General features: G+C 42.1%; 1 protein-coding gene and 1 long non-coding RNA gene across 4 annotated transcripts in view; one reads left to right on the forward strand and one right to left on the reverse strand.

Moving 5' to 3' along the window:
- SKAP1 (src kinase associated phosphoprotein 1) overlaps positions 1-27,943 on the forward strand; it is a 295,737-nt gene that overhangs the window by 240,109 nt on the left and 27,685 nt on the right. For all 3 annotated transcript variants that reach the window (XM_035134221.3, XM_088654906.1, XM_088654907.1), the window contains 2 exons: positions 4,764-4,826; positions 10,707-10,816. In XM_035134221.3, coding sequence (XP_034990112.1) covers positions 4,764-4,826; positions 10,707-10,816 — 173 coding nt within the window. The remainder of the gene's footprint in view (positions 1-4,763; positions 4,827-10,706; positions 10,817-27,943) is intronic.
- LOC148683816 (uncharacterized) lies at positions 12,138-17,929 on the reverse strand. The gene is made up of 3 exons (XR_015946508.1): positions 17,796-17,929; positions 13,487-13,520; positions 12,138-12,209 (listed from the first exon to the last, which is right to left on the reverse strand). It is a non-coding gene; the product is annotated as an uncharacterized LOC148683816 (long non-coding RNA).

The following is a 27,943-nucleotide window of genomic DNA, read 5'->3' on the forward strand; positions in this document are numbered from 1 at the left end:
CCATGGGGCCAGCAATTGGTAGTTATTCCAAGCCAGGCATCCCCAAACTGTGGCCCTCCAGATGTTTTGGCCTACAACTCCCATGATCCCTAGCTAACAGGACCAGTGGTCAGGGAAGATGGGAATTGTAGTCCAAAACATCTGGAGGGCTGAAGTTTGGGGATGCCTGTTCTAAGCCAAAGGGCTGCAGCCTTTTGCCCTTGCTTGGTTGACAGAACACTATGCCTGCTGTTCTTCTGTGTTGGATAACTGTTCTCAGGAACCCTAGAAGGGAGAATTCCAGTACTGAATTTGGGTCTGACCCTTGACCCTGAAGTCATTGACTAGCTGGATGCAGAGGAGTGGTTAGAGGCACCAGCTGGCAAATCCCCAGGAGAACCCCCCCCCAGGGAAGAAGGCTCAGAGCCAGGGGTTGGTGGTGGGATGCTGATGAGTGGTCAGAGGGAGAAGAAGGAGCAGAGTGGGAAGAGGAGGCGCCGGAAGCTGAAGAGGCAACAGGGTTTAGTGAGCAGGAAGAGGCAGTGGCAGAGAGTTGTTCAGACTCAGAGGCAAGACAGGATGTGGGGCCAGGATACAAAGATGAGGCAAGCTGTGTAAGAATACAGGGAGTCTTCCCCTCCTGCTGTGACTAGCTCCTCTCACCCTGATCTCCCAGAGTACAGAGAAATTAAGAGGGTGGAGCAAAGAGGGGCAAGGTGCCAGAGCTTTAGGCTTCTAGAGAAGGAATCAGGGTAGAGTGGTGGGAAGGTGGGGACCTTTAGTCCTCACAACTGCCTCATTGGGGTAAGACCTACTGAGAAGAGTTGCTGTGATCACTAGGCATGTGCTGTTTTGGTTTCTTTGAATAAAGAGTTAACTTCACTGACACTGTTATTTTTTAATTGCTGACCTACTCGTGACTCTGGCTCCTGATACGCAGCCTAGCCCTGGAGGTTTCCCACAAACAGGCCTAGAACCAATAGCCGGCATCTTTGGGAGCTGTTAATGGCATGCTCCCAATGCAACCATTGTCCTAGGCCCATTTCCCATCAATCTTTCAATAAAGACTGCATCTGCCATTATATTTGCTCATAGCATTCTGAACTGACACCACAGCATTGTGGGCACTTACAGTGGCATACTTCAGGGTACATCAGAGAAGAGCCAATAAACATGGAAACGGATAGGTAGGGATAAACCAGAGTATCCACCAATGGGGGGGGCACCAGAGATCCCCCTCAAACCAAGAGCCAGTTCTTGCCCACAATAAGCTTTTAGAGGCTGCTGCTCAATTCCCAATCATGTGAATCCATCTAACATATTGTCTGCTCTCTTCCTCCCTGTTTTGCTGTTTATTGCTTTGGTCGTTTTCACGGCCAAAGTTTCGATTTTTGTAGTGTCTGTAAATCAAATGGTAAAACCACAAGGGTTGGTCATATGTGGATTCATTTTGACGTGGTGCTGGCTGGGGCTGATAGGAGTTGAAGTTCAAAACCTATAGAAGGCACCAGGTTGAGGAAAACTGTGTTAAAAGAATTGCTTAATAGTTCTGATGAAGTCCTCATCTATTCTTGGTTAGTTGCCTAGATGGGAGGCCTCCCAGAAACCCCTCTATGTACTGCCAAGGGCTCCTTAGAGGATGATCATGATGCAGACCTAGCAAATAAATGAACAATATTGAGAAACTCAAAAGAAGAATGCAATGGGAAGTCCTCTTGCATAAGCTCCATTGAAATGTGTGTGAGATTTGCTGAATTTTCTGCTAGATTGTAGCCCCTTTCTGGTCTCCCTCACATTGAAAGTGTACCTATTGTACATATTATCCTTCAGGTTTCACCCTAAACACATGTGCTATTTCTAGAGACCTGTTATGCTCTAAATAGTGTCCTCATGGCTGCAAACGGGTACTGTGGCATGCCCATAGCACACAGTTCAAAGCTGGAGGAAAGAGTTCTTGATATATTCAGAAATTGCAGAGAAGCCGTTGGTGTTTGGTAGTATTGTTTTTAAAACAAACGATTTTTTATTGTAGTCACTCAGTGTGCTGATTGTAGATATGGGTGCTCCTGAAGAACAACCAAGTGAGGTCCGAAACATTCTCCACATTCTCTAAATGGGGTCCCTTGGCTTAGATCTCCCAGAGCAAGCTTGAATGTAATATGCATGGCCTGTGCCATTTTAGAGGTGATTCCTGCTGTCTCTGCCACAAGTAGAAAAAGGTCTGCCAGGTTCAAGAGATGGTTGAGGGTTGGCAGCAGCACTCTTTTAGTTTGGTCAGCCTGAAAAAACTGACCTAACCCTTCCACTGTTCAGCGAAGGATGAGCAACCCTGTATTTTCCATTTACTCTCTTTATCACATCATAGCATTGCCTGGAAGGATATTAATCGAGCTTTGATTGTTCAATTATTGTTAGGTTTCCCCCCCACTCTACTTTTCTGTGTGTGTGCATTTTTTTTAAAGTCATTGTAATAAGTTAACATTTACGGTTCTCCACAGACTTTTTAAAGTCATTGTAATAAGTTAACATTTACGGTTCTCCACAGATCCACAGAGCAGGCAAGGGGTGGGTGTGGGGTGGGTGGGAAGGCACTCTCAATAATTTATTTTAAAATCAATGCTAATGAGGTTGTGTCTCGTCATTGGCCTGAGTTTTACAATCAAGCCTGATTTATTTAGAAAAGATCTTTGGTGCCACTTTCCCATCTAACGGTGGGGGTGGAACAGGGCAGGGAGAGCTGTTTCTGTGACCCTCCAACTTCAGATCCAATTCTAAATTCACAGAGGGATGAACTGACCAGGTTTGCATTGATTTGAATGGAGAGTAAGAGACAGCTGTGCCCTAGACAAAGTGGTGGTGGGGAGAAGCTTTGGCTTCCAGAAAGTGCAGCATGGCAGGTTGTCTGGCACACTTTGCACTAATTCTATGATATCGGCAAAAGATCTGTTTCTGAGTCTGACCAGCTTTGCATCTGACCTTCTGTCAGATATCTTGTTTTACTTACTGAAAACTAGAGTTCTGTGCCCCAGAGGCGCTGGATTTCATACTAGAACCAGAATTGTCTCCCGGGTTTAAATTTCCTTATGTTAAACAAACAAATAAATGAGAACCAGAATTCGGCCTCCCAAGTGTTTCAGTTTTCATTTTTAGACCTTGAGACTTCAAACACAGGCTGGTAACATTTTGATGGGACTGAATGGAGCTGCTCTTGGTCTTAAGTGGCCCATGAAAGTGATACCTTAATGATGGGCATCAAACAAGTTAAGTGGAATAATGTTTGTGCACAGAAACATACACACCTTCAGTTACTGCTGGGGAAGAACCATTTCTTCATGCCAACACAGCTTTTATCTTGAGGATACAGTACAGATGTCTATTTGCTAAGTGATAAAATACCAGCTTGTCTTCCCATGTGATGGGGAGAATTTTTTTGCCACACATCTGCACTTGATCAGCAATCTAGGAAAGAGGCAGCATGATAATTCGGCTTACTGTCCTTGGTGGGATCATACAGACAACTAGCTTACCAAGTGGTTCAATTAATCCTGTGTTAAGTTATCACTTGGCAAATGATAACTATCTGTGTTTGGCCTCTGTATTCCTGTTAGTCTCTTAACCCATACTGCCTTCTGGAATGCATTCCCCACTTCTGCTAAGTCTGTCCTTCCGCATCCATACGCATACAGCCCTCCTCCCTTTTCCTCTTCCCATGGCCTCCATCATCTCCTGACAGTGTGTTTCATTCATTGTCTTCTCTTTAGTGAGACCGGAGATACTTGTCAAAGCTAAGGAAGCTTTCCTGCTTGTGTTATGCTTATAAAGTGCCATGTAAATTTATGACGCTATAACAAGTGATTGCTATTACTGCCTTAAATAACAATTGATAGGTTTATGGGGCATATTTTAAAATACTACCTCCCTCTGCTAGCAGGTGATAACCCATTTTCCTATTCTATATGTTAAGCTTTTGCATGTACAGTAGGTTGTTGTTCCCAGACAGCATAGGGATGAGTGCTGACTCTAACGTTGCTGTACTGACATGTTGCCACTGAAATTTTCTTCTATATGGTCAGGGATCCACGTGGCTGTGGTAACATCTGAAATCAGCTTCCCATGTGGCTTGCCCAAACTGCCTGATAAGTAGCCAGGTGGTCATGTGATCAGGAAATATGGCACTTAAATGGGTTCTTAACCACGCCAAGCCAAGTGCAAATGCAGACAATGTCACAGTCAAATGGGGAACTCAAGTATGCAGAAGTGAGTTTTGGCAGCAGTGACACCTGAATTAGGCCATTGGATCACTTCACCCATAACATTTGTACGTAGTGTTGGCATTAATATAATATATGTTAATATGTGGCTTTGGTAGGAAAGAGGTAGGAAAGCTGTTTTCTCCAAAACTTGCTTTAGGGCAGAAGATACTTGTTAATTCCAATGCAGTGAAGCTACGCTCAAACTACCACCAGATGTAGTGCTAAGTAGCATTTTGCTATCCTAATATTGCCCCCTTTTTTGTAGAAGTAGATGCTAAGGCAGAGTCATGGCACAAATTATGCCCTGGTGTTCTGGAGCAGATAAGTCAGTTACCAAGTGCTTTGTTCCATTGGTTTTTTTAGAAACATCCCCCCTCCACATGCAAATAGTGATGGGCAGTCACAGATGTTTATATTTGTTTTGTGGTTATTTTTAAAGCTTTCTTGGCTCTAAAATCCATATTATAATTTTGCAAAATTAGTTTTCTGGCAGAGACTGCTAGATTTACTTCACTTCTTATCTCATTGTAGATGATGAACTTGGTTTGTCCACTTCAGATGGCAGAGAAGATGCTGGAAGCATGGAGAAGACAGGTAAAAGATAAACTATCAGTTTAGAACAGCTTTCGAATCCTAATTCAGCATGCATAACATCATCGCTGCCATCACCACCATAATTGCAAGGTGTACACCAAAGAAACAAAACCATGTTTGGACACACATATATTATACAGGTCCACACACAATAAAGCAAAATTTGGATGCAGCTCCTTGTCAATTATATACTTGAGGACAAACTTGGGTCTGCTGCAACATTATATATAGAACGACCCTGAGTCAGCCTTCTTTTACTTTCTTCCTTGCAGTAAGAACCACAGGCAACCCAAGCTGACGGTGCTTGACTGAAATTGCCATAGATACAGTACAACTTTCAAACATGAATCATATTCAGTATTGGTGGCCCTTGAGCTTGTTAATTTTCTAAGGGTTTGGGAGGCTACAATGTGTTACTCAGCTAGGCACCGTATCTTTCTCTCAAATCTAAAAAAGAGAGAAACATTTAGAGTGTCATTTCTTTCTAACAATTACTAGCCTTTGTTAGATTCAGGTAGGCAGCTGTGTTGGTCTGACGCAGTCGAAATAAATAAAAAAATAAATTGTCCAGTAGCACCTTAGAGACCAACTAAGTTTGGTAGTTAAAGTGTAAATTCTCTTTCCCTAACATCCTTAGTATACACTTAGTATACACCCTTCCCCTAGCATCCTTAAAAGTGCACCTACCGTATGTTTGGGGGGGTGATATATAGACATGCTGACATGTAATCAATCAATCAATCAATCAATCAATCAAAAAACCTGGATCATTGTGTATGTGTGTGCCATACCACATACATTAGTTGACACTCCTGTCTTGTAGCTCTGCTGGAGTGGAGTCCTTGCAGGAAAAGAATCTAAAGGAATCTCAGAGAAGGCAAGTCCAGTGGGCCACCTCCATGCCATCCAGGGGAATGCAGTTGTGGGAATTTTACTCCTTATGCTGATCTTCATCAAGCAGTCCAAAATTTATCCTTCACCATCCCTACAAAGCAAAGCACATAACCTGATGGTGAGGAGAAAACACACCTTTCCTTGGCCATCAGTCCAAATTAAGCAAATTGAACAGATATAGAATTTCTTAATCCCAAGATAGGAAATTGGCCTTTCGTAGTGTAAAATTCAAAAACTAAAGATGAAAGAGGCATACTGCACAACACTCCTTCATCCTTAAATCTGTAGTGGGTTAAGATTGACATATCAAGGATGTTTACTTCTATCAGGCTGCCTAATTTAGCATCCATTGGCTGTCGTTTCCCCCCCCCCCCCAAGTGCAAATGCTTTGAATATTCCTACTTCCCTCACTTCCCTCACCCCTCCTTGTTCAGGAAACAGGTACCAAAAAGTCTTTTGAGAAGGAGCCAGGCTCGTAAAACTTAGGCAACAGATGGGCGGAGGGGAAAGAGAATTGTCAGGAGTGAGGAAAGCAAAAGAGGAAAAGCTTATGGAAAAAAACGAAGGAGGAGATGGATACAGACCCTGTAACAAAACAAAGGCAGGGTGAAAGGAGAGTCACAGTTACCAGTGCCAAGAGGAAAGGAGAACAGGGAAGTTCTGTAGACTGGAAAGTTTGCCTTCTCAATCATTACTTCCAGCCAGCCCACCACAGGCAGCCTGTTCTTCTAGACTCCTCAAGCACCTTCATTTCCACCCTTGCTTTTTCCTTGAGAATTGAAGCCATGCAGGATCTGAGCAGAAAACCTGTTTCCTGGATCAGTCCTGTCCCACCTACCTACCAGCCCACTTGCTTCACTCTCTGTTGGAATGTATGGGCCCAGTTCAGGAAAGAAGCACTTAGGCAGAGCTGCTTTGAGCTTCCTGCAGTTCTGGGAGTTGTCTTTTTGTGTGCAGCGCAGGAAACAGCAGTGTTCTAGTAAACTGTATTTTGTCAAGGCCACTAAGATGGTATTCCCATCTCCAACATTTTAGAAGCATCTTAGAAGAAGCACTATTGCAGCACTTATTTCCTAAGGAAATACTGGGGCTTACATTCCCCAGAAGCTATGGCATGTGAGCAAGAAATTCTGCCCCTTAAGCTGAGATGTGTGATGAAGATTGGCTGTGGTTTCCTCTGTAAAAGAGCAGATTCACTCTTCACATGCTCAGTAGTGGATGCTCTGTATGATTGCTTTATATTTTCCATAGCTGAATGCTGGCACTGAAAACAGTTCTTGGAGCTCAGCTCTTCCTTAAAATAAATCCTACACTATTGAATTCAGCTAAAAATGCTTGGTTACAAAGAAATCTCTCTCTCTCTCTCTCTCTCTCTCTCTCTCTCTCTCTCTCTCTCTCTCTCTCCCCATTTTAAAAATGATTTTAATGATTTCTAACTAATATGCTTTTATTGTTGCTTTATTTTATTATATTCATGTAAATCACTATTAAGTGAAGGGAGGGGCATTCTATAAGTAAATTATTACAATCATTTTATTTTATTTTGGACCAAATGTTTCCTTAACAATGGCTTCCTTAATATACAGATCTTAGCTATTTAGCAGCTCTGTTTTTTTAACTTGTGAAGGACAATGTATATTAGGGAGCTCTGCGTTGATCTAGCAATTTTCCACTGAAGTTTCTGCTGAGGGCGCTTTTCAACTAGCTTGCTAGTGTTACCTAAAGCAGGGTTATCCAGATGCTGTTAGACTCCACATACTACCAACTGCAGCCAATGTGGCGTATAGTTAGGGATGGTGGGAGTTTGCTCTCATATTGCTTCCACACTAGCTGTTGTGTGTGCAATTGCAACCAGTACTGTATATTCCTGCGTATAAGACTACTTTTTAACCCAGGAAAATATTTTCAAAAGTCGGGGGTCGTCTTATACGCTTATTTCTTATACAGCGAGTATATCCCAAACTCTATATTTTAACTGGAAAAGTTGAGGGGTCGTCTTATACGCCCAGTCGTCTTATACGCCGGAATATACGGGTAATTAAAGCCTCCTCCTTATGGAAGCAGGAACTAATATAAAAGGCAATTTATTGTTAATGCTATGACCACACTAAACAGAAGACAATTTTAAAAAGAGGAGGAAGCTGTTAATTAAAGTTGCAGGAGACTTTTGCTTAATGGACTTAAGGAATATTCATGGTGTAGCAGTCGTTGGCATGGATGTGTCACACTTGGGAATGATTTGGGCAGAGATGAAGCTTTAGACTGGAAATGCTAGGGCATCTTGCAGAGGATCTGAGGGCAAATGATTCAGGGTAGCGCTAAATGCATTTTGGGGTGCAGAGATGTGCAGACTCCTTATCCAGGCTGCTCGCATAGCTCTGTGTTACGTAAGGAAGTGGGAACCAGGAATCAACGGCAGCCTCCTGGGGAAGCCTGAAATAATATGAAGCTGACTAAGACATACACAAATGTGGTGGGGGTGGGAGAAAGATTAAAATTCAAAACAAGAGGGAGAAAAACTAGTTTGACTATTGAATCTTCCCATCTATGGTTGCCTAGTGATAAGCCCCATGCTTGCTTCTCTCTTTAGATGAGAAGCTCTGAGCCCTGAGCAATTTTTTAATTTTCTACATGATCTCCTTTACTCTCCTCCCTGTTTTGTGTCTTACCCCCTGTTCCCTTTTCAATATCTCACACAAAAGAAGTAGACCTACTTTCTTTCATGTACTGTTGCTGAGATTTGTGTTCTCCCTGCTCTGCCGTTACTCATTTCAACAAATTTAGGTAATCTAAAATTGACCACACTAATTTAGAGGGTTTCTTATGGTGATGTCCCTTACATCCAAATAATAAAGCTTTCCCGCCCTCCTCCTCGTGTGGGCCTTCTATTCTGTATCACAGGGAGGACTCCATTGGTGTCATACAGTACACCCTAAATTTTGAGCAAGAGAAAGCAATTGGGGAAGGGGGCTGGCATAAGATCCTGAGCCATAAAAGCACAAGGGTTTAGCTGTCGAAATCCTGTCACTGAAATGGAAGGTGAAACCTCCTTGAAAAACTATCAGGCTATTAATGCATACATTTAGGCAGAGACAGGTACCTTTTCTTTTCATTAGCACCCTAATGAAAAACTCTTGAAGGCTACATTCAAATAGTGAGTGGGAGCAGACTTGCAGACAATCACACACTTTTAACAAAAATCTCACAAAATCTCTCTCTCTCTCTCTCTCTCTCTCTCTCTCACACACACACACACACACACACACACACACACACAAACACACACACAGCTATTTCTCATTGAAATGGAGGCATGTATAATTGTAGTAGAGACTTTCAGATCATTTCCATTCATAATGCACAGACCATACAATAAAAGGAAAATAACACAGGTAGCTTTAAAAGACCAAATTTCATTTGAATATCTTAATTAGCCGTCAGAGGCCATGATAAAAATTAAGCTTCTAAGACGCAGTTTAAAATTAACAAGGAATGAGGTGTCTCTGATTTGAAATCAAATTTGATAAGTGGGGTTGGAGTCACTGCTGAAAAGGCCCTGTAATTCTTAGTAATTGAAGTTTCATCCTCCATTTTCTCCATAAACATTTTAAAAAACATTTTTAAGTGTGTAGTAACACACCTGCATCTCTCCCGACTGTGCAAAAAGAGCTCAGCAATCCAAGGAGAAATATGCAGACATGAACGCACAGCTGAACTACAACTCTGCCTTATAGCTAGTCAAAGCCTCAAACAGCGAAATGCCATTGCATCCTGAAGATTACATGTGTGTAATCTCCAACATGCATGGATGATTTTTTTGCCTATCTGCAAACTGCAGACTCAATCATCATGCAACTGGAGATTTTCTTACTTCCTAAGGCAGATCTCCTTGCAGAAGAAGGAGCTATAATTGCACACCTTACAAAGCAAACTACAACGAGGGACTTGTCCCCTTCATTGTAATGGTAATGAAAGCTCTGACTCCTGCCTCTCTCCTTTCTGGTCCCTTCACCCTTTTGCCCCTGTTGAACTGTTGCCCACCTGTCAGCTGTTGAGTAAACACAGCTGTGCAGGGGTAAAGAAAGTATAGCTCCCCACTGTACAGCTGATGGGAAAGAGGGAACTCAGAGGGCTGGATGAAACCTGCCTACAGAGCCAGCCCCCCTCCCCTTTGAGTATCAGATGCACTCTTAATTTTCCTGAGACATTTGATTTTTGAAACCAAGTCCCTCCTGCTTATGGGTTCAGTGATAACCCTGAAAACTTGTCCACCCTCTCTTAGCATAGCAGAAATGGAATCAATTGTTCAAAACGAACATATATGTGGAAACCTGTACGAAACCTGTGGATGGGCTACTATGCCCACCATCACTGTGCCCATTGGCCATGCTGGTGAGGCTGATGGGAGTTGGGAGTTCACAACATCTGGAGGGCCACGGGTTCCTTATCACTGCTCTAGGTTTATTCTGGTTGCAGAATTGCTGTTATCTTGATACAGAATTTGGTTACAGTATGAGAGAATGCTGACAGCCAGCCTGCCCAAGGCAAGAGGGTTGAGTTGCAGCATTGCCTTAGCCAAACCTTCCCATTGCCCCACGCCACACCACCCTTATCAAATAGGAAAGGGACCTGTAAGTCAGCACGATGCAAAGGCATCTCCCCAATTCCCCCAAATGCCCTTTTGCTTATTTAGTGAACCTAAGACAGGCCACACTCATCCATAAGCATCCTTGCTGATGTAGGAAGCTTGCATGCAACAGATATATACAGTCAACTTGGAGGGACTCATAAGCATCCTCCAACCACTGCCAGTTGAGGTGAACATCAGTGAACTTAAGCCCCAGGTGCAGCATTTTTGGGATAAATTACCAAAATCTGACTTCCCCATAAATTGCTGCCAAAGGAGAAATCAAGTCTGCCTTGCAGCTATTAGTATGAATACTATAATCTATTCTTAACACTCTCTTCTCTCTCTCTCTCTACAAGGACTCAGAAGAAAGTATGTGAATTACTATCAAGGTCTGTGGGATTGTGCTGGTGGCCATCCAGATGAGCTGTCATTTCAGCGAGGAGATTTGATATACATCCTCAGCAAGGTATGTGTAGACACGGCTTTACCTCCACAGCCTCCAGGCAATGAGTTCTATCCCTCCAAGAAAAAGAAATCAACTTCTCTAACATAACGGGTACATCTCAAAGCTGTGGGGAGAAAGGTTCAGACTCGCTTTCTCCACATGATCAGCCAAACTGTGATCTAACATCATTTTAGTGCCTCTGTGATACTTCTTCGGTACTTTATTGATACCAGTAGTGTGATACCCTGCTTGCACATAATTCCACCACCCCCTTTATTAGATTTGCTAAGGCAGAGGTTATCTTGCAGCGTAAGAGATGCTGTGCTGCTATTAGTTTAATTTCTGAGTAGATGTACATGCCAGTGCAGTAGAGGGGAAGTGTGCGGCCTCCGAAAGGCTACAGGAATGCACACATCTTTGCTATGGCAGGAAGCCTTGCTGGTGTTACCAGGTCTGGTCAGGTCCCGGATCAAATGGGGCAAGGCAATTCAAGAGTTGCAGATGCACCAATAGCTTTGAGTAAGTAACTCACATATACAGAGACTAAAAGCAAACTGAACTTCTTCCCCTAACCTGCCTCTCCCAGGCCCCACTCCATTGTGGAGAACTAGGGTCCCTAAAGGGTCAATCCTGTAGCCATCCTTATACTCTCCTAGCTTCCTGCCTGTTGTGCTTCCTGCACCATTGGATCACTTGGGTCCTGTGAGAGACATTGGGCCCCTATGGCTCTGGCCCTGCAAGCTCTGCCTGGTTCTATATGTGGTTGTTCTCTAGGCTCTTGTCTGTCAGCCCCAGGCCCAGTGGTCCTCTGTTCAGCAGCAGGCTTAGAGCCTGGTCTGGCTCTTTAGGTGATGTATCTGCAGCCTCCAGCTCTGTGTATGGATTGCTGTTGGACTCCAGGGTCATAACAACTTTTTATTTGTAAGTCACTAAATGCTGCTCTGGTTTCGCCAGAAGCGGCTTAGTCATGCTGGCCACATGACCCATAAAAACTGTCTGTGGACAAACGTCGGCTCCCTCGGCCTGTAAAGCGAGATGAGCGCCGCAACCCCAGAGTCATTCATTACCGGACTTAACCGTCAGGGGTCCTTTACCTTTACCTTTTTTAATAAACATATAGTGTTGGGGAGTGTGTGGTGAGATTCTTTTATCTGCCATGAGGATTAAAGATCAGTAAATTCATTAATGGTGTGATTGATAGGTGTAGCAGGGATGCTGAGGGAGAAGCTTGTCTCCAAGGGTGCATTCTCAGTTCACAAAGACAAGTAGAATTTGCTGGTGTGCATGACCATCCTCTTTCAGTGTGCTAAATTCCCCCCACCCAACACAAAACCCTTGACAACTTACAGAGGTTCTGTTGCAGACACAAAGGGTTTCCTTGACAGACAAGTCAATCTGGAAAGGTCCCCTGAAGCTGGAAAAATGTGAAAACCACGGATCTAAGTAATCATTCCGCCTTCTTTCTCTTCACCCCGACCTCCCAACTCCATCTCCCTCCCTAGCCCAGAGAGTTGCTTTTGGAAATTCTTCCATCCTTTTATGTTTACTTGCCTCACAGCAAAGTTTGTCTAGAAAATAGCTTGAGCATGTGTGTAATCACTCAAGAATTGCAAGGGTAATTGAGTTGCTTGGTCAGGTGTGATGTAGGGGTGAGGGGAGCAAAGGAAGGAAGGCAGGGAGAGTGTGGGGATGTGAAGTACTTTCTTTGCCACAAATGTGCAAGTGAATACATCGGCTGATTTATAAATGTGCAGATGAATAAATTGGCATAAGCAGTGGTCCAGCGTTAGGCCAGGTGATCCAGAGACACGGGTGTAATCAAAACCAGGCAAGAATCCGGATTTAAGGGAGCAATCGGGGAAAGGGAGCAGGAGCTTATACAGTCTTTTCATACTAGATGAGTTGCTGGGACTGAGGGCTGTAGCTAGGTTTATAGGTTCTGGTGGCATTAGATTGGTCAGTAGGGATTAGCTGATCAGATGCTCAGAGATGCTGGTGCTGCAGGATAAATGGCATCCTCAGTCTCACATTAGATACAGAGTACTGGTGGTACAGGAGGGTAAGGCACCAGAACTTGGGCTTCTGAAGAGTCCTTTCCCACTGTATGATTCTTTGATTCTAGGCCACAGGGCTTATTCCTTTGAGAAGTTCTTGTGTGCATTGCAATTAACAGGACATGGACAACAGCATGGTAATGCTCTTGCACATCTCCCTTTTCTTACAGTAAAGTTTGTGCAGGATAATTTCCTGGAAGTAATGCACACATTACATTTTAGTTTTAAGTCAACTTCAGACACATTTCTTTGTACCAAATCAACCAAATCTTTTCTGACATGTTTTAAAGGGAGGTGCTGGCATGAAAATGTAGCAGGGAACTATAGCATTACAGAAAAGACATCTACTTTGGAACTACAAAGCACTTTGCAGCGTGACTGGTTTTGTCGCACTGGGCGCTGAGCCTTGGGGATCCCACAACTATGATTTAGAAAGGCGTGTGAGAGACAGCCGGGTGCTGAATTTTGGTGTTGCACAGGGCGCCACTGAAATTTGAGACCCCAAAGTCCACCACTGTTTTCCATGGCTCCCAGTTTTCTGGGGGTGTTGAGTGGAGATGCTGGGTTTGATGGGCCAGCATAGAAAACATACCACAGATAGAATAGTCACATCACCTTGCATCTTGTTATAACCTACCCTGATGTCTTGGGACAAAGTGTTGGATGCAAGTCTGAAAAATAAATAAAATAATTAAATATTCTCACACAGGCTTTTCCATTCAAATCAGTTCAGACATTCATTTTCATCAAGCAGTGAGAAATAAAATGTTTACATAAGTGGTGGGGGATTGGATCCAACCGGTGAATCATATTCTGGCCTCCTCCACCAGCCACTTTGTGAGTGGGTAGGTCATCAGGTGACAACTTCGGAGGGGCTTATTGTCCGTGCTAGTCTGCTGATTGGCACTATCATCAAACTCCACTTGCCAAGAAGTCATTGGAACGTGCATTTTAAGCATCCAGTTGTTCCTTTGCAGTTGTGTCTTTAACTGCTCCATCTCTGATGTTATCTTGGGATGCAATTAAGCTTGCAGGCCAGAGGTTCCCCATTGCTAATTTCCCTACATCTATGAACCATCCCTAATACATGTATGCAATTTAAAATGATTTTCACTACCAAATAAATGTGTTGCAAATTGTATTTGGGGACACACATTATGATAGGTTTATGTATTATTTTCAGAACAGAACCAGTCAACACAACCAACACCATGTCCCAGTTAATGTCATCCCAACCTAGAAGAGAGTTGACTTGTTAAGTTTGAAATAGAAAAGGGATGAGGAATCAGACTTTGACTGGACAGCCCTTCAAATAGATGACAGGCCTTTGTACAGTAGAACACATGGCCATCCTAATTAAGAGGGTTTTTATTAACATTAATGTCATATACATTATATGCCAAATAATTGTGATAATTCAGGTTTTTTTCATTTTCAAACTATTGCTACCTCTTGGTTCCACCCAACTAGACATTATGAACATATAATGGTTTTCCAGACTAAGACATGATTTGGAATATTGTTGTTCATTGGATTTCTCACCAAATTTTGCAATACAGTTCTCAACAAACATACCAATATACATATTTTAGGATAAAATATAAATCAAATGCATATTTAAATACACATTTTGTGCTAAAATACATATTTAAATACAAACTCTGCACAGGTTTTTTTATTTCAAAGATTCACAGATTAATGTAGAAATTGGACAGAAGAGGCTTATGAATGACCACATGGGATATTGACACAGACAGTAAATAGAATAATCTGCCCATCCCTATTTGTGCAGTAATTAAGATTTGTAATCACTTCTTTGGGTCTACCTCGGACTACCCCTTCAAAATAATTTAGTAATGTCACCACGGCAGTTCTTGGCATTTCTATATCCATTTTTTATTACCCATATGTATGCGAGAATGTTACATTTTCTAGAATATACCATTCCCATTTGTTTAAGGCCTTCCACATTAATACAGTGGTACTTTGGGTTACAAACGCTTCAGGTTACAAACACTCCAGGTTACAGACTCTGCTAACCCAGAAATAGGACCTCGGGTTCAGAACTTTTCTTCAGGATGAGAACAGAAATCGTGCTCTGGCGATGCAGCAGCAGCAGCAGCAGGAGGTCCCATTAGCTAAAGTGGTACCTCAGGTTAAGAACAGTTTCAGGTTAAGAATGGACCTCTGGAACGAATTAAGTTCTTAACCAGAGGTACCACTGTACCACCAAAAATTAAGATACCTGTATATCAAATATCTATATGTGAAGGAACATGCACACAGCTCAATGGTGTCTGACTTATTTCCCTCCCTCCCTTGCTTTGTTTGACATGAGACTATGACCTGGTTTTAACTCCCTTCAGTGGCTCCGGTTTGGAGCTCCAGCACTTCTTCACGTGTAACCAATTGGTCCTGAGTGTCTTCCTTTCATAAATTATTTTGCATGACAACAGAACTCACCTATGGCCATCCAAGAAACAGAGGCTTAATAAAGCTTGGTGGTGTGGGGGTGGGGATCGTTAGAGAGCAAGAGAGGGGGAGCGAGAGAGGGGGGAAAGGTGTTTGAAAAGCCTGTTCACTCAGCTGCATTTTAATTTCCTTTTCAATCTTGTCCCAATTAATTTTGCAGAATTAATCTCGCCGAAGCAAGCGTGGCAGCAGTGCAGAGGCTGGCTGGCTTTTTTTCTTTCTTTTTTTTTCTTTTTAAAGCATTGCGGTCGCTGTGCCTTGAACATGAAATAGTAGCTAATATAAAAATCCATCTGGTGTTGTTTGGAATGCATGCCGTCTGCTGCTAAGGTCCTGTCTGACATTTTCGCACATCAACCGTGGGGAGATGTGATTTTGGGGCTGGGGGGTTAGTTGGCTGAGATTCAACACTAAGTTGGCAAAAGCTATCTGATCTTGCTACTGGGGCAAGAGGAACCAACAGCATGAACCCCATATATTTACTCTAAAATTAATTTTAATGGAAGCTGGGTTTTTCCTCTTCAGCATTTTAGGAATGCAACAGAGGTCTCAAGTAGCACTGAAATGCAGTACTGCATCCAGTGTTGTCAAGTGCAAACAACAGTAAACATCCTGAAATCTTGTAAAGGCTCAGAATCTGTAGGAATTTTTAAATTATTATTCTGTTTGCATAATGAGCTCTTTTCACCAGTGACACCCAGTGGGCTGCATCACACATAACACAACCAGAAATCCAGATTTGCCACCAAGTGAACACGTCACAGTGAGTCTCAAACAATATACACAGAAGCATACACTAGTAGCCCAATGGCCACTTCTAACATGTGAAAGCCACATGGGGAGAGGGCAATTGGAGGGGTTAAACCCTTTCCATGCCCTCTGTTTCTTCATTCCAAAACTTACCCCAATTGACTTTTCCTATTGAAAAGGGGCCTCTGACCTAACTTTGCATGTAATGTGTACCGGTAGTTTGGTCTTAATCACATTTATAAATTTACATTTGAAAATGTTTAAAAACACTTTAGGTGTGACCAGAAGCAGCTGACCGGGTGGAATGGAACTGCAACACTAGCTTCTGTGCAGGTGTGTTACTTACCAGGAGGGGTGGGGGGTAAAGTACTGGGTAGGTCAGCATGGTGCAAACTCACTGACAGGAGTGCCAGATTTACTTCACAAATGTGTTTGCACCACACCGACCTCCCTTCTATCTCCTCCCTCCCAGTAAGCAACAGCAATTTACCTGTCAGATAGGTTTTACCCCACATGACAAACCACTTCTGGGTGTGACCTAAAAACAATGTGTGAAGCAGTATTAAAAGTCTCATGGTGCAAGTCTGATTTTTATTTTTTATTTTTTTGATAGGGGAATTCTCAAGTTTTTATTTTGGCCATAAAATTGTGATTTAAAGTCTGCTAACTGGACTAAAATCAGTATGCCAAATGAAGGATTTTTGTGAGAATAAAATGGTGTAAAAGATGGTATAAATTTAATTTAGCAAAGAGTTAAATCCCATTTTTTATTTGAAATAAATAATCAGAATAACAAATCAGCAGATTATTTAGAGGGTTTTTTTTAATATCCTCAAAGTCAGTTTTTGAAAACATTTGATTTGATTCAAATATTCAAATTCTGAAAGTTTGTCAAATTTTATTTTGTTTCATCTCTATTTGGAATGTGCCATTTGCCAATATTATTAAGGAAAGTGAGAAAGCAAAATACTTATTAATTCCAGGGTATGTTCTGGTCCCTGAAGTTTTCCTTTGATCTACAAATATGGGAATTTAAACATCACTTGTAAATGTGCCCTAGACTTTAGTGGTTTTCCAATCTCAAGTTTTTTTTCTTTACTATTGTGTGTTCAATATTGTGTTGGAATTCAAGTTGTGGGAATGAAAAGTTAGCTTCTGGAGTTCCAGCATTTAAATCTTAAGAACTCAAGAGAGTGGTATGAATCAGGATGTGTTGATTCATGACTCAGAGACATTCATATTGGGCTATTCACAAGACTAGTTCAACAACTGTAAATCCATTCATGTTGATTTCAACCTAGGGAAAAGAATTATGTGAACTAGCCCTCAGAGTCATGTAAGAGAAAAGTGGAGGGGGGGGAGCATTCAAACTGCCCCAGAGCTTCTACCAGCATGGCAGTATTAAACTGTTCAGCAGAGTGAAATACAAGAACCTGTACTTGAAAACTGAATAGTCTTAACAGTGAGACAATCCATTGTTTTGTGAAATTACAAGCGCTGAGGCCTTTATGGAAGTCAAGATGTTTGGGTGGGGTTGCTCAGGGCAACTGCATCCTTTGCATTTTTAGATGCACACGTAAGATGTTTTCTGAGTTCACATAAAAACATGAATGTGACATACCTGAGCCCTTGCATCAAACTCTGCAACAGATATAAATATGAGGGGGAGAGAGGAGAGAAGGAGAACACTGGAAATAATAGCAAGTAAATGTAGTTGCACTCACCTGGGTTAGTTGTAATGAACTGGAGTAGAGAGTGGCATCTTAAAATAGTTTGGTGCTGACAAACTTAAGATGTGAGGTTGTCTTCTACTCATATGTCCTGTTGCGTTAAGTTGGATTGTACTAAAATTCAACTACCATCAGAACATCAGGTTGGATAGACACCCATTTGACTTCTCTTTCACTTTTGGTCTGGTAACAACCAGGGTGCCTTATAATGTCCTGCTAAAAATGATCATTCTTTTCACGATACTTTGAAACTCCTTCCACTAGGGAATGAGCACATTCCCAAAAGCAGTATATATGTACCTGTATATATGACCTTTCCATTTGGGCTGGCTGTTAGAGACCCATCGGGCTAGAATCATAGAACTGTAGAGTTGGGAGACTAGGGACCCTGAGAGTACCGTATTCTATTCCAACTCCCTGCAATCTTCAGCTGTCCCGTATTGGGCTCACACCCGCAACCTTGGTGTTATTAGCACCACGCTCTAACCAACTAAGCTGCATTTTAATACTTGTTATATTTCAGTTATTTAGTTAGATTTTAGGAGGCCTTGGCCTTTAAAAGGTGGGACAAGGCAAAATTACATACTCTAGGGAGGGAACTCCAAGGACAAATGACCATGAATATGTATTGGAGCACACATTTTGCACCTCTAGGGATCTAGCTTCAGTTTCTGGCATGGTTGGACTGGGGAAAGCCTCTGTCCTGGTACATTGGTGGATCACTAAAAGACTTAGGGCACAGACCCACATCACAAATTTGTATAAAAATTGTATGCACTAATTTACAGATACAGATTATAGGCTGACTTTCAGGGGGAAAGCCGCTCCGTAAGCAAAGGTTTTTTATAATTCTTTTCTTTTTTTACATTTAAAGGAAGAGGGGAAGGGGCAGAATTTCCACATACTTTCCAAGTGGGTCTTTGCTAGAAACCTGAATCATTAAAAATAAATAAATGAAAGCAGGAATTTCCAGGATGCTGAATTCAGCACCCGCAACCAAATTTCACACCTGTTTTATTCTGCTAGGTTATTAAAGGGTTCAGAGCATAAATGCATAGAGGTGCCCCTGGGCAAATTAAGAAGATCGATATGTAGCTGGGGTCTCACCTGCCCTGCATTTTGCATCATACCTACCCACCCACCCACCCACCCACGCACCCTTTAAGCAAAGGGTCTGACCATATTAAGACTCCAGCTAAGCAAAGTTTTGTCTTTTAAAGTTTTGTCTCTCAAATTTTTGTTTTTTAAGGGGGTGGGCTTGGCATGAAAGACTCAGGGTCCACATGGGCTACCTCCTAACAGTACCCCTGGCCAGACATAGGTAAGCCTATCATCATACTTGCTTTCCCTGTCTACATTAGATAAAAAACATTGTCTATTAAATCTTCTAACTCTGCTAACATCTGCTAACTCACCCCTCTTGTCTCTGCGAGATGAAAGGTGGGTTTCTCATTTGTGCATAACCAGCATGTCTCAAAAATTCCAGCCTTGATCTTTCGACTTCTGGCACTACTGCCTGGCACAGCCTCCAGGATCCCTGGCTTACATTGCCAGCCGCAGGATAGGTGTAGCCTGCAGGTGTTTGACTGGCGCCATGGGGTCTGTGACAGGATGTCATGTGCTTTGTAAGCTTCAAGCCTTTTTTTTTTTAAAAAAAATGTGGTTCATCTTTTTTACTGCTGTGGCTCCGGCATTAAAACCTAGGCAATCTTCTTGAACACGGCAAAGCTGGAGAATTTGAGCTAGAAATGCACCTCTGGCACAACTGATAAAGCTGTTCTGGAGCTCCTCACTAGCACCATTAATAGAGCAGTCAGTGGTTACGCTCAGCAACCTTAGCCTCAGGTGCTTTTAAACGACACTCAGGGCTTGTAGCAAACCTTACTAGTGCTAGCGGTCCGGCTTGGCCCTAGTGTTGCCAGATGTCCCTAATTTTTAAAAAAGAACTTCCCCCTAACATTTAGCACCAGCTAAATGGTGCTGTACAGAACACCAGTGTGACATTGTCTCGGGCTCCAGAGGGCTTGCATTCTACAATACTCCCACGCTCCTATGGAATAATTGCTGGATATGTTACTTTCATGTGTTCGCTTCCATAGAACCATGTTTATGTGGACGAAAAGTGCTTTGGTGTGATTTAGATATCAGAGCCTCATAACAAGGATTCTGAATGAGACGAAGAACCCATCTACCCAACCATCACAGGCCACTATCACCAGCATTATCCATATGAAAGTTGTGGGCCAGACAACAATGGCTTGCCTGAAGCCATCTGTGGAGCTTCACAAATAAGAGACTAACTAAATATTCCATGCAAATGAGTACAGTCAAACCCCAACAACATTTTTAAACAGAGAATACTTTAGACCAGAGACATGGCAGGGGAAGGGAAGGGGATACCGGCTGATGTGTTCCAAGCATGTATACACACCTGTTGGGTTTTTTTTTTATACAACTAAAATGTTACGTGTGAAGCAGACAAATGCTTGGAAACATATACAAGATGGAGGTGTGCTCTTCAGAGAGCCAGAATAGTCTGTAGTTCCTTGCCAAGTGTACACTTAGTCACATAGTTTGGTTTGTGCCATGTAATGTGTGGAATACTGTAGATTTCTGTTATGAGTTTTGCCCATGCTCAGAATTAGCCATGCTCAGGAGGAATTTTTTTTATCCCCAGCTCAGATTAGCCGATGATTTTAGAGGCTATATTTTGAACTGTCTATGTTGTGTGCTTGGCTCGCTCGCTTGAGTCATCCAGAGCTTTCTGATCTGCATATGCTTTTTGGTGTGGCAGGCTAATTGTTCATTTGCTTTAATTGTGGTATATGATGTGAACCACCCTGTGATCTATGGATGAACAGTTGCATACTACTACTACTACTGCTACTGCTACAGGTAATAATAATAATAATAATAATAATAATAATAATAATAATAATAATAATAATAATGTGTCCTGGGTTTTGTTAGGTGACTTGTGGCAGGAATAGGGACTAAAGTATGGGAAATGTTGCTTTTTTGCAAGCAGATAACCTTGATCTTCCGCTCTCTTCGCGTCCTCTGATTCAGTTAAGAGCACACTGAATGCCCATTGATTGAGACTCTATGGCTCCAAATGCCACTCGTCTTTTAAGTCCTAGGATCTTTACCTCGACCCACCTAACACTTTAAGAATGCAGTCAGCAGCTTCCATAACCATCCTGATTCAGCAAACACAATCTATATTTTCTCCAAATGTTGTTTTATGGGAGACAGACTGCATCTAGCAAGGCTACACAGAACTGCATGCCTTTTTTCCTCCGGGATTCCTCTGCATCCCAAAAATTCTATCTTGGGCATTCGTTCTCAGTGACTGCAGCAGCAATATGTGCGCAATCCTCTGCAGGTCCAGCAATATTCTTTGGGATCAGATCAGTCAGCCAGAGCACTGTTATGCTTATGCTTCTTTGGTAGTCCTTTCCTCAACTATTTGTTTCTAGAATAATGTTACAAAAAACCCACTGTTCAGTCACTATAGAGCATCTCCCCACCCCACCAACTTAGCGTAGCTTATATATTCTATAGTTCTATACATTATATAGTTGGATGATGATTTTAATACATCAGGATTTCCTTTTCGTTGTGAATGACAAGCAACCCAATAAATAAATAAATAAATTCCAGTATTGCTAATTCTCTCTGTTGCTTTAAGCGTCATTTTATTTCCGCAGACCCTTGAGTGAAAGGAGGCGGCTGGTGACATCTAGTGGTCTTTCTGAGGGAGTGCAAGGATGGGAGAAGTATGGCGTTAGATCTGGAAGATGGGGGGTGGGGCATAAGAACAGTCAGATGACGCTGTGATGAACCTTGATTTCAACTAAGACCATTTTCGCAAGTAGCACTTGAACCCACATATCATCCCCTCCCCCCCAAAAAAACGCATCTTGCCATTCTTAACAAGCTGCATTGCAATGACGAAAGATGTAGTCGTGGCTGGGAGGGGGGTATTTTTGCTTCCATTAATAACCCCCACGGGGACAGGAGACTATAGAATCGGAAAAGGCCTGGGAATAGAATCTGAGGTCAGCCAGAAGGCAACGGTCATGCACCGGTCAAATTCAGGCTTAAGGCTATTTCCCCACCTCATATCCCCACTTCGAAAAGCTTCCCCTAACACAACCCCCCTCCATCTCCACCCTCAGACAAGAAGCAGCCATCCAGAAACAAACCCCAGGACAATTTATTCCTCCCATGTAATTTTCTATACATCGTTCTGTAAAAAGACAGAAAGGTTACAGGGCAGGGTAGGGTGAGAGCTGGAGGTGGAATCATGTGATTCTACCCATTGAATAACCTATTGCTGCCCAATAGCTGTGCCATTCCAAAGTTATTCTGGTTATAATGATATAAACTCCAGGTGTTTTTTTACTCTTCTTCCTCCCATCCTAAATGCTACCTTGCCTATGACAGGTTGTGTGACGGCGAGTTAGATGCTCTTCTAAAATACGTGAACTCCTTTCGGAACTTACAATTGCCCATCATTTCCCCTTTCCAAAATTCTCAGGCTGTCCCACTGTCTGTGAAAACAGTCTCTGTTGTTTTCATCATATCCACACACTCTTTTTGATGTGAACTGTGATCTCCCTTGTCACCCATTAGTGTATACAGAAGGAAGCAATGGGTGGAAAATCCTTTTTTAAAATCACTGTTACTCCCTTGACTGTGAATATGTCAAGTAGTTTAAAAGGTGTCAAGTCACACAGAGCTTCTGCTCTTTAATCCATAGGTAATGCTAACATCTCTCATTCTCAACTGCTTTGGAGTATACAACTGACAGGCATTCATAGTGTGAGCAAAGGAGGTTCAGTTACACACACACACACACACACACACACACACACACACACACCTGCTTTTATACTCTGTGTTAATCAGTGTGGAAGAACTACCACCACTTGGTTCAGTAACTCAACAACTAATGCAGTTTGGAATCCCCACTATACCCATAAGCAGTCGTTGAATGGCTGGAGGGTGGGGAATCCACCCTCAGGACCCTGTTTGTGACTTGAATGCTGCTAAATTTAATCTGCATTCAATTATCTTGGAATATGGCCGAATCATGAGGCAGTCAGGTAGCAGGTTTTGGTTGCCATTAAGAGTGGCAGAGTTGGAGATGGACAGATCTGACCTACTGGGAAGTTCTGCTGCTCAAGCCCCGCTAAAATGCGCAGGAGCTGTGCTTCACAGTCCTTCACTTCAGCGATGCTTGCACAGGAAATCTTCCTAGTGGATTATTCACCGTGTTAATTGTTGGGAAAGAAGTGCCATTTGGATTTTCTGTCTTGATCCAATCCTGTTTTCATCTTCCTAAATGGAAAAGCTGACCTGGAAATTAGGATTCGAGTTCAGCAAAGTAACCTGTGTGACATCTTTTCAAGTTTTGTTCTTGTCTTCAGAGTGGAAAAATAGAATTGTCATTCCATAGCTGATCTCACCTGGATAAGACTGTGCCCATTATCTTGACAGGTATCACTAAGGCTAGCTTGCGTTCCTCTCTGTCTTCCACGGGACATTTCCACATAGGAATGTTTTCTGGGTGTTGAGCTGCTTGTTATTTTTAGAAGCATAATTTGATTTAAAGAGACATCCTGTATTCCAGAATATTACAGTCCCTTATATGGTATAATAAAGCAGCCCTTATACGAGTTCCAAATTTTATTTTTCTTTTGGTCTGGAAACATGAATGATCCAGTACGCAAAAAGAACTAGGCAGACGTGTGCAGGATTTTCCTGAGTGTTGTGTGTAATATTTTTATATAATATATATGTGCTCGTGTTTGCATGTGTGCCGTTCCCTCACCCCGTTTATTCTGTGCTGAAATTTATCATGGATGCTGTTAAAGTCTTCGTTCTTTGACAGAGGTAATAATAAATACACTGCTAAAGACAGTAGTTTAATTCCTTATACCTTCCAATCCGGCACAGAATAAACTCCATTCATCGCCGAGTAATTTTTTACCACATAAATCTTTAAAACGAACCGTTGTAGGCTGTTGAGGCTGAAATATTGCAAATTTATTAGTTATGCCTGTGTCGTAGTGCATTCGGTGCGTTTCCATTCGAATATATTATCGGGGAAATTTGTGTCTTTAAATGCGACGTTCCTTCCATTTTCCAAAGGCAGGTTTATAACAAGCAGCTCTTGGTGAAAACCAACTCTGCCTTTATTAGACAAAGATTTAGTTCTAAACACTTTGCTAATCTGCCCACATTGGTGATGGGGAGAAAGGGGGCAATGCTTCAATGTGGCACCCTATTTAAAATTGGCATAGGAAAGCTTTTCCTCTTAACATTACTAATTATTGAAGGATGCTGGTTATTTCTTAGGAAGATGAAAGGAGGCAAACATTTCTGTTTAGGTTGCAGAGTTCAAAAATAGGAACCACAAAAGGTTTTGTCAGCACAATATTTAGCTCGAACAACATCACAACTTCTTCCTTCCTTCCGACTTTGCAATGATTTGGAGAAAAGGAATTTTTGTAAATCCAATTACTGTCCGTAAAAAAGAAAAGAAAAAAGAACTCATCAAATTCTTTAGAACTTCCTTTACTGTGCCAGAGCTTGGTGAGAAGGCATTCGCACAAAACTTGTTAGGCTTTAAAAAATTTATTTTTCTTTTTTTATCTCCTGGAGCTTTGGAATATAAATATGCATTGTCATTTAATTTGGCTGTGATAAAGAATTAAAAAGAGAAGGAAAGAACAACAGTGGAAATCTCTCAGTTCGTTTAGAGAGCAGGAGATAATTATAAAACCATTTCCCAATCCGTGCGAGACGTGAGTAACATTTAAAAACCCGATTGATGTTGGTAACATTTAAAGTGGTTGGTGCCACGAAATGTCACATACGGTCTGGCTTTTCATTAGAGGAGAAGCAGATAGATTGATGGGATCGGGGCTTACATTTCTGGGAATAAAATAAGTTTGCTTTAGCCCCATAATTCCTTTCAAGTTTACCGATGTGGTCAAAGGGGGGTGGGGTGGGGGTAGAAGGGGCAGCAGAGACTGGGGAAACTGCTCTTGTTTCATTTGTGGAGATCAAAAATGGAATGGTATGAACTTCCAGAGCCTGCTATTGTACCAGAGTAGTAACGAATCAACAGTTTTGTTTTGTTTTAAAAAAAATTAAATTAAAAGCAGGCTATTAAATGCTACACAAAAGAGGCAAAATCCCACAGCCATGAGAACTATCATTCATAAGGAGCCCGGTTTGAAAGATAAGAGTCACACACACAATTAATATTCAAGCATTTCCCATCAAAGGAATTCTTTCTGCTATCAGAGAAACCTCAGAAGAGGGAGTGCTATAGACTTGTAACGGTGGCCCATCTTTTTCTTTTCTTCCTTTCTTTGCCTTTTCTTTTCTTTTTTTCTTTTTCCACGCCTGCTCCATCTGTAAATGAACAAGCATCTTGATTTTATGGCTCTTTTCTTTGTTAAACTGAGAAATGGAGGGTGAGGAGCAAAAAGAAAAAGAAAGACGTGAGCAGACAAAACAAAACAAAAAAGACCCCAAAAGATGATGATATTGAAAGCCTAAGTAACACTTTAATTCCACATTCATTTACGCTTTAGCGATGAAGTTGTCACAAGCCATAATGCAGTATTTAATTAAAGCAGCGCAAACAGATCTAGATATGTCCTGCGGTTGCTATCTCCAAATTATAGCTTATGCCGTCCCAGTTGTATTTATGAAACGGCAGTTTCGAAGGTGCAGCTGAGCTGATACAGAAAGTAAACATTTAAACCATAGCTGTCAAAAAGAAAAGAAAAGGTGATGCTTTTCTTTTCTTTTTCCCTTGCTCTGTTTCCTCCCTCCACTCCCCAAATTCTCCTTCAGTTCTCCCCTTGTGCAATAGAAGCATCTTGATTTTCACAGGGGAGAAGCTGTGGGAAATTTCTCTTTCCTTCATTTGACCTACAGAATCCTGGGAAATGGGGTAATGCTACCCCTTCTTGCCATGGAAAGTTTTGTCATACACCTAAGCGTAAGAAAATAGCATCTCAGGGTACCTCCAAATGACAGGATCTCATACACAGCTGAACAGGCAGGAGGTGCCCTAGAGAAAGGCAAATAACTTACTTCCCCTAGACTCACCATGGTGAACCAGCCATGTGAATGGCACTGTCCCTGTGGTCCCCATCAGACGTGTGGACTGGTGGGGACAAGCACCAGTGGAAGCATCCCACATGTCGGAGCCTCAGGGATCAAAAGCACTGAGTCTCTGCACCTGCTCCCCAAAATTAGGACCATCTGGATTTCTCTGAGGCTCTATTTGTAGCTGAATGAGAGAAAAGCAGGCTTCTTAGAGCTGTTTCTTTCCGTACCCAAGTGCAGATGTCTCTGCTCAAACTTGCTGTTGCCAAAAAAACTCAGCCCACCTACATTTTGGCTTGCAAGGTTCAGGTCATTTCCAACATAACATCTGTTCTACTTGTGGTAGATGTCATTAGAGCAATATGGACAAATCTGTATGAGGCTCACCAGAAAGGTTCAGTGAGGGAGATACTCAGATTTTGACATTGATGCCTTCTCTAGGGTGTTGGAGATGAGATAGATGGCTAGGGTTGCAAACTGTCAGGGCAGTGGGTCTCATCACTCTTGTGTTCTTCTGCAGGATACTCAACAACACCTAGGAAAAGTCAAGGGCTCACTAAGATATAAACATGGGCCCCTACTGTACAAGAACTTGTGCTAAAAACAGGGGCATGATGAGCAACTTTTTCCATAATGGGGAATCTCAAATGTAAGATCACATGTGGTTCCTGTCCCCTGTTACATCATTGCCACTATTTTTGTCCTTCTTTTTTCGTCCTTGGGGGATGCTTTGTTGAGTTGTGTTATTAATGAGTTGGTAGAGTTGTCCTTCACAATTCAGCTTCTCACCAATTTCTCTGGAATTAAATCTCTGAAGGGGTGGGGGTGGAGCGTACATATCTTTGCCTCATATGAGAGCCAGTGTGGTGTAGTGGTTAAGAGCGGTAGACTCCTAATCTGGGGAACCGGGTTTGCGTCTCCGCTCCTCCACATGCAGCTGCTGGGTAACCTTGGGCTAGTCACACTTCTCTGAAGTCTCTCAGCCCCACTCAACTCACAGAGTGTTTGTTGTGGGGGAAGAAGGGAAAGGAGAATGTTAGCTGCTTTGAGACTCCTTCGAGTAGTGATAAAGCAGGATATCAAATCCAACTCTTCTTCTTCTTCTTCTTCTTCTTCTTCTTCTTCTTCTTCTTCTTCTTCTTCTTCTTCTTCTTCTTCTTCTTCTTCTTTGCCTCTGGTGCACATGCATGAATGTGAAGCCACGGTGCAGTGCACATCTTGCTATATCACACTCGCCGCAGCAGCTGCTGTGTGGTTTCAGCTACTGATAACCTGTCGTAGGGCAATTCTGTTTTTTCAGGGTGCTTCCACACTACGTGCTTGCTTTGGAATAGTTATGCTCGGTTCACTCACTTTGTATGGGGTGTCAGTATAATGTCAGTGTCCAGTTGTTGTTCTCTTCTGTTTTCACCATGCTGCTTCTTTCTGCAGATTGCAGAAAAATTGACTTGAAAAGAAAAAGAATGCAACAGTAACGCAGTCTCCAGGTGTAGATCGCCTTAGCTCTTACTCTTCCATCTTTTTAAGAGGTGCTGTTTTAATGTGTACAGTGACATGCTGAGTGGGAGAGCCTATTGCCACACATCAATTTCCGTACAATTTAGCTATTATCTTTTCTGGCAGCACCATTTTATCAGCATGTGTTTGGTTTCTTTAACTGAGCTCTTAAATTGCAACAAGATGCCTTTTTGCCTACATATAAATAAATAACCAAACACTGAAATATTGTACAATAGCACTTAAATAAAAAAGGGGGTTTAGCACAATTAAAAATTTGCTGTGGAAAATCGCCACACTATCTATCCTGGTCTTTTCGGTTGCTGTTATTTTACCAATGTGGTCTCTGTTCCCCCATTCTTACAATTTAGCCTAGACACTTTCAAGTATTTTAAACAAGTTATTGATTTTTAAATTTTATTTCCTTTAAAGCAAATTAAAAACAATAAGGGGAAAATTATTAATGAAATTACATAATGAGATGAATGGCTTCTTTTCTGCCCCAGTTG

This window comes from Zootoca vivipara, chromosome 12 (genome assembly GCF_965207765.1).
Source record: "Zootoca vivipara chromosome 12, rZooViv2.hap1.1, whole genome shotgun sequence".
Lineage (NCBI taxonomy): Eukaryota > Metazoa > Chordata > Lepidosauria > Squamata > Lacertidae > Zootoca > Zootoca vivipara.